At 33.4% G+C, this 7,280-nt stretch overlaps 1 protein-coding gene across 1 annotated transcript in view; it reads right to left on the bottom strand.

Annotated features, from left to right (window-relative positions):
• Nucleotides 1-7,280, bottom strand: part of LOC108965364 (neuronal acetylcholine receptor subunit alpha-7) — a 203,608-nt gene that overhangs the window by 13,209 nt on the left and 183,119 nt on the right. The window contains exons 9-11 of the mRNA XM_018927711.1: nucleotides 4,763-4,872; nucleotides 4,357-4,571; nucleotides 4,081-4,251 (exon numbers count right to left, since the gene is read on the bottom strand). Coding sequence (XP_018783256.1) covers nucleotides 4,081-4,251; nucleotides 4,357-4,571; nucleotides 4,763-4,872 — 496 coding nt within the window. The remainder of the gene's footprint in view (nucleotides 1-4,080; nucleotides 4,252-4,356; nucleotides 4,572-4,762; nucleotides 4,873-7,280) is intronic.

Here is a 7,280-nt window from a genome sequence, read left to right as displayed (position 1 = left end):
AAACCCAGCGCACAACCCTATGCAGGGAATGTTTCGCCTTCTCACTTTAGCTCACCTTCAAACGGATGTTCTTAGGCTACCCAGAGGATACTTGGTCAAGGACCAGAAGTCGTGAGCTGCTTGAGTCATATGTAAAAGAATCGTTTCTGGCCACTACCAAGTGAATGGCGATCAGAAAACTTTCCTCACTTGCGTGAACTTCTACACATGACTCCATCCTCCTACAAGTGCTTAGGAATCATTAAAAACAGTTGCAAAATGTATACATTAATTATATTCAGCTTTGTGAAAATAATTTAAGTGATCGCACACTAATTCATTTAAAAGATTTGTGCTATTTTAACACAAACCAACAAGTTGATAACAAGTCGCATGTGTCATGCGATATTTGCGAATGTGCAAAAGCAACTAATTTAATTGCAATCACATTTATCTTCCGTTATAAGCCATAGATATTCTTTATATGCAGACTATATATGTATGTACTATCTGTATCCATGTTACCTTCAATTAAATTCATATATTTATGATCAATGTTCAATTATGCGCCAATTACATTTATTATTACATGTTTCTTAATTAATTGTTGTCATTTGCCAGCAAGACCATAAACTACTTTTAATTTGAATTTAATTGAGATTATGAAAAGTTATTAGCCTGAGCTCAATTCAAGTTAATAAGCTTTGGTTGAAGGACAATAATTAAATCAGTAAATTTCATTGGGGACTTTTGAGTACTGCATTTGTTAGTCTCGTTTATGGATATTTTATAAATGTTAAAATTCAATGTTCGAATGCAGCTTTATAAATGTTGAAAAAATGTGGATGGAATGCCATTTTATTTGTATTAAATGAAAGAAGATGAATTGTGGGACTATCTTTAGATTTTAATTAGGTTCTGCGCGCAGTTTTTAGTTTTTCTTTGGACTCATAGGTTTAATAAAGAAGAAAAGGAAAATTAAATAAATTTTACTTAGCTCATTAAATATTCTTCAGAACAGTTGTTTACTATATAACACAAACCTTAATATAGAAATCGAGCAATATATATGTATAAGCGGGTATAATTTGTCAATTAATTTATTTTTTGAAGCTATTTGTTTACGACGCGAAAAGCTTGTCTTTCGATTATCACGGTGGAAATAAAACGAAAAACTAGTTGGCTAGTTTTGTATTTCCAACGGGCTCACGTCTACCGAATCGTTGAAAATACTGCGGAAGTCTTATGGAAAGTCTACTTTATCAGGAATAAAAGCATTTGAGTGGCACAAAGTATTTAATGAATGTCGTGAAGTCATCGAAAAGTTGCTTCATGCGGTTTACCAACTACCTCTGTTAATAGCGATAACATCGAAACAGTGAAATAATCAGTACATTACTTGAACGAAATCTGTTTGGTTTTTAATATCAGAGGATGAATGCTCGAAGATATAGTGGTCATCACAAAATATATTTTTTGAAAGGAGCTCTCGGAGAAATATTTTTACTAATTCGAAGTCTTAAAATACAGTTATAAAATACCATAATATGTGTACATTTTTTCTATAAATAAATTTAAAAGTATTTTCCGAAAAAAATTGTGGTAAATTCGCCTTTTTTCGGAATTCTAATTGTATATGATCCGTTAAAATACTTCAAAATGTTTTTTTTTGTCAGTCCACGCTTAGTGTGATCAAGTTGTCAAAATGATTTTTTAATAAAACAAAAACGGTTTAGGATATCAATGAAATTCTTTATTCTCTTGAAAGTACTTTCATACTTACTCCATGAGTCATCGTTGATGATCAAGATGGACAAGTTACTGTGAATGGGAATCGCCACCGCTCAATGACAACAGAATATTTCTGGCGTGAATTGGATGATATGAGCTTGTACAATAGGTGAATCCAACAGGATGGCGATAAAAGCCACACAGTAAATATTACGATCGATTTATTGAAAACCAAGTGAACGTGATATCTTACGAAATGGCCCAGTCAATTAGCCACCTTGGTCGTGCGATTTGACACGGTTAGACTATTTCCTGTGAGGCTACGTCAAGTCTATGATCTATGTCATCAAGCCAGCGAGGATTGATGAAATTCGTATTAATATCGAACGTGAAATTGCAGCAGTATCGGTCGATTTATGCTTGAAAAACGTCGAAAATTGTGTTTGGTGGCCATACAAAAAAAAAAAAAAAAATCGAATGTACTTTCATAGCATTTCATTGACATCCCAAGCTGTGTGCGTCAAACTTTAAACGCGTTTTTCTCAAAACACACTTTTTTAAAGTGGCGGACATGATTCCCGTCGTCCTTACTATATTCAAAATTTTTTACAATTTTTTGACAATGTTATGACAAAATTTATGTAAATAAACTTGAAAAAAAAACATGAATTAGTTTTTTATTTATCAATATTTTTTTATGGTTCTATTAGGGACGATAACCATTCACGTACGTATTTATGAATAAATTAGGTTTACGTGTTTCAGATGATACAAATCGTGTCCGCCAGTTAAAAAACGCATCCCATTCACCCAACCATTTCTCCTACAGATGTCAGCAAGAAATTCCGAAAAAAATTTGCTTATACACCACTGCACGATATGATATGTTAAAAAAACTATCTTGTATAATAAAAATTTCTATGAAAAAAAATATCAAGAAAACAGGCCAGATTATCCTACTGAAACCTTCAAAAATAGCTTTTTTAGCGCTCTTATTGAAAACCCCTATATAAGTGTGCACTTTACCTATGTTTCCTTGTTCTTTTGAGGAAGTTAATATTACATACATATGTAGTGTAATCAGAGCACTACCATGCCCATAATAGAGCATCCATCGAAAACATAAAAATTCTATAACTCAGCCACCAATAAAGTTACAAAATTTCATTTGGAGTTTGTTTTAACGGTGGTGTATAGTTACGCCCACTTCTCCAAAAATACAACTAGCTTCGACATAAAAAGTATCGTAAATGCTTAAGCATCAAAGCTGGAAATTTTAAATTTGACATCAAGGATGATGTATTATTAATTTTAGGTAAAAAGCCTGGCAAGGTGACAGAGGTTAAAATGGTTAAAATTATACTAATATCGGTCAGACAGTGAAATATAGTTGATGCTTCTTATAATGTGGTTTCATGCTAAAAATTTATAACATCCATGCGCTAAATATCTAATATTCTTTGGAATTTATTTTTTGAAGATTATCTCTTTCAAATGCTGGCCGCGTTCTCACCCGCCTAATTTTTGAAGAAATATGGACCGGTGATTCCACCGACCCACAGACCTCACCAAACCGTAGTTTTTTCTGAATGAAATGGTTTCTCTTGAATCTCTTCAGGTTTAGGCTCTTCGCCCTAAATGCTGCTATTTTGCTTGTTGACATACCCATTAAGCCAGAAAGCCAAGACCTCATCGCTGAACAAAATTTATCTAAAAAACGTCGGATCTTTTTGGAACTTTTCAAGAGTTCATAGAGCGAAGCGATTTCGCTTTCGAAGGTCGAGCGGCTTCAATTAGTACACAAGCTGTATTTTATAAGCTTTCAATATAAGCGCTCGAGGTAAAATGCGCCAAAGCATTCTATGCGTCGGTCCTACTTACTGCCAATTACTCAACTAATAACAGGACAGCTAACGCGTGATTTGTCAAAAAAGCAAAAAAAGTATCTCTACTTGGATCACTCGTTATATGCTCAAAGCGGTTCATATTCTCGCAATATTCTAATTCTTACAAATTGCGAGACTATATTATAGTGTTTGGATTAGCATGAATACACGAATATTATCCTAACTGTACTTAAAGGAATTTGAAAACTTAAAAATATACATTACAGTAAATTCATTAATCTTGATCTAAAAATTGAAAAGTCCTTTCAATTATAAAATTTTCTCTGTAAAGCTTTACAAAAAGCTTTTTTTGCTCGTCGAGAATTGACTTCAGTTTGTAGAAGTTCATCAAGTTTTAAGTGAATTACATTGTCTGCAAATTCATTTGGATTAAAATTTCGATATTTTTGAAGCTAAGGACAAATTGTAAATCTTTCTATATCGCAAATGATTACATCAAAAAACAAAAAAATTTACTACTCACCTATCCACAACCATTGCCGCGAATTTCCAATCGCTTATTAATTCCGCCTCATCATCGGATTTACGCATACGTGATGTTATGAATTGTAATTCTTTAAGAATCAAATGTAAATCTTTATGATTGCAACCTATTGTATTATGATGCTCCTCCACCGTTGTGGGGCGACCGAAGCTTCTGTAAATTGCAACAAGATATTTAAACACAAATAAATTGAAAGTGAGACTATTTCGTTGGCTGCTTTCCAAAGAACACTCGTGTGTTTTTCACTGTACTTACGCTGATGAACCGATCGCCGTTTGTGAACCAGAGATCGTATGCCGGAAATCATCATCGATATCCAGCACATTGGCTAGTAGTGATTTGGAAGAACGTTCCTTTAATTCCAATTCCTTCATGCGATTGCTTAGTAGAATTGTTTTTCGTGTGATTTTTCGGCCCGGACGACCCATACGTAAAATCCATGGCAGCCATTGCAGGAAAACGGATTTAATCTAATGGTGAATGAATAGTGGAGTCCATATTAATATAATATTTTATGAAGATTAATTTACACAGAATGACATTATTACAAATTAAGAACGTTACACTTAAAGCTCTTCAGCTTTTAAACATATGCGGAGCTTTCATTAAACAACTACATATGAGCTTTCACGCATTCCCTTTGTCGCTATTCCCTACTTACCCAAGGCGGCATTTCGTGTATATCCGCCGTGCGATGATGATAGTTGAGCACAACAACCGTCAGCACCACCGATGATGCCACCATAAACATGATGCAATTGAAGTAGGTGCCTGCTCGTAATGTGCGCGTATTTTCGACAATTTTCGAAATACACATAAACATATTTCATTTAAAGAAAAAATTATAAACAAAAAGTAAAGAAAAAATATTAGTTATTGTTTTTAAAAGCTTCAATTAGGTATAATATTTATTACGATTTATTTATACTATATACATAATTATTTTTTTTTATAAAATATTTTTAGTGTAGTTATTTTTATAATAATATATTTTACTGTATTAATGTTTAAATAAGCTTTATAGCTTGTTTAATAAGTTAATTAATGATTAGATAGACTAACGAGTTGCTACTAGTATAAAGCGTATTTCAGCGTGGTAATGTGTAGTTGAACTGAACTTGAAGCGTTTTGGATGCAATGATATTGTTGGTTAGTAGAGACATGCTTTTACTCATATGTAGATATGTTTGTTGTAAAGCGGTAAACTATGCTTTCAAGCTAGTCTACATGCAGCTCTAATTTATTTACAATTATATACGGTTTTGTTTTTGTTCAGATATGCCATGCTCATGCAAGAAAAGTATTATATCATATATTACATAAAATTAAAAACTGAATAAAAAATATTAATTTCGGTAACACCGAAGCTAGAATACACTTCACAAATAAAAAAGTTTCCGTACAAGAACTTGATTTTGGTCGGTTGGTTTATATCGTTGCTATATGATACACTGGTCCGATTTGAATTTGTTCGCATAGTGTACCATTGTCTTGGATAATTATCCATACAAAATTTCGTGAAGATATCTCGCCAAATAAAAGAGCTTTTTCATACAAGGGCTTGAATCCATTCGTTCATTTTGTTTGACAGCTATATAACGGGTTTTTCAATAGGGACGCCACAAAGTAGACCGATCGTAATAGGCAAACGACGTTTTATTTTTCCCGCTCTTTTGAAATTTGTCTTCAGTAAGGTTTGATATTTCATCATGAAAAGATATACGATTCAACAACGAGTCGAAATTATTAAAATTTACTACCGAAATTTCGAGTCAGTCATCTCAACTTTAAGAGCGCTACGTCCAATTTAATCGTCCTGTCAGATCAACAATTGAGTGTCTAGTGGAAAAATTTAAATACACAGGTACAGTATAAAATGTTCCCGAACCAATGAGATAAGGAAGTGCCCGTGTTGAGAATATTGCAAATCAGTCTCTCACATGTTGTTTTCACGCGTTGGTCTTTTCTGTGATGCGACACAAGCCACAGAGCGAATATGACAATCGATTTATTGAAAACCAAGTTTGGTGAACGTATTATTTCACGAAACGTTCCTGTCCATTGGTCGCCTCGGTGGTAAGATTTGAGGTGTTAAACTATTTCCTGTGGGTCTGGGTTAAGTCTATGGTCTATGCCAAGAAGATAAACTTCTTATGGATATTGAACGTGAAATTGCAGCTGTATCAGCTTATTAATGCTTGAAAACCGCCGAAAATTGGGTTTAGTGTCTGGACTTCAGCAAACGTGCCCATGGTGGCCATGCAAAAGACATCGAGTTCCATACATAATGGCATCGAATGTACTTTCACAGGAATAAATATTTATGTTGATATCCTAAACCGATTTTGTTTCATTTAAACACTCAAACCTTTGTAGCACTCTTTTAAAAACCCTGTTATATGGTTACAAGGTTTTCAAAATTATAGAAAGTTTTGAGAAGATCTATTATAAAATAATACCTTCCGAAACTTAACTTTCATTGTCATACGTACAAGGTCTCCAATAGCACAGAATTTTTTGATCGAAGATGAAATTTGTATATTTGTGTAGAGGTCCATACGACCTCTGGATGCGATAGGGCGGCGAGGTAAATATTTCTCCATTAATCTCTTACCTCTAGACCAATTATCCACCCTGGCTAAAAGCAATGGATTAATAAAACCAAAACCAGCAAAGGTCTAACTCAAGCCCTCAATCGTATGAGAAGACGCAAACTTATGAGGCTCAAAGCTTCAGAGAGGAGAAAACAGGGATGAATGGATGTTAAAGGCGGAGAAACTATGTGGCGTCTAAATTATAGCTCGAGTGTAGTTTATTGTAATCTGGACTAGGCTGCACATAGTATCTCGAATTGGTGTATAATTGCGAAAATCAGCTGTTTTGTGTAACGTTTGCTTGACATTTTATATCATATGACTAATTAATCTTCCCAACGAAGAGGCAGATGAATTATTAGGGTAAAAACAAGTTATGAGTATTTAACTGGATAGTAATAAATTTAAAAAAATGTCTTTTAACAAAAAATTAATTGTTGGTAAATTACTAAAGTAAAAGGTGAAAAAAATTTATATTTGTATTTACATCTACAATTTTAATATTTTAGACATTTTATTCTTACTAAATGCGAAAGTTACTTCATGCAACTCTGTATTAATTCATTAAACAACATGCAACTCTGC

The sequence above is a fragment of the Bactrocera latifrons genome, unplaced genomic scaffold (assembly GCF_001853355.1).
Source record: "Bactrocera latifrons isolate USDA-ARS-PBARC rearing strain unplaced genomic scaffold, ASM185335v1 scaffold_14, whole genome shotgun sequence".
Classification (NCBI taxonomy): Eukaryota; Metazoa; Arthropoda; class Insecta; order Diptera; family Tephritidae; genus Bactrocera; species Bactrocera latifrons.
The sequence above is the reverse complement of the archived record's forward strand: the minus strand, read 5'-3'. Positions and strand labels throughout refer to the sequence as shown.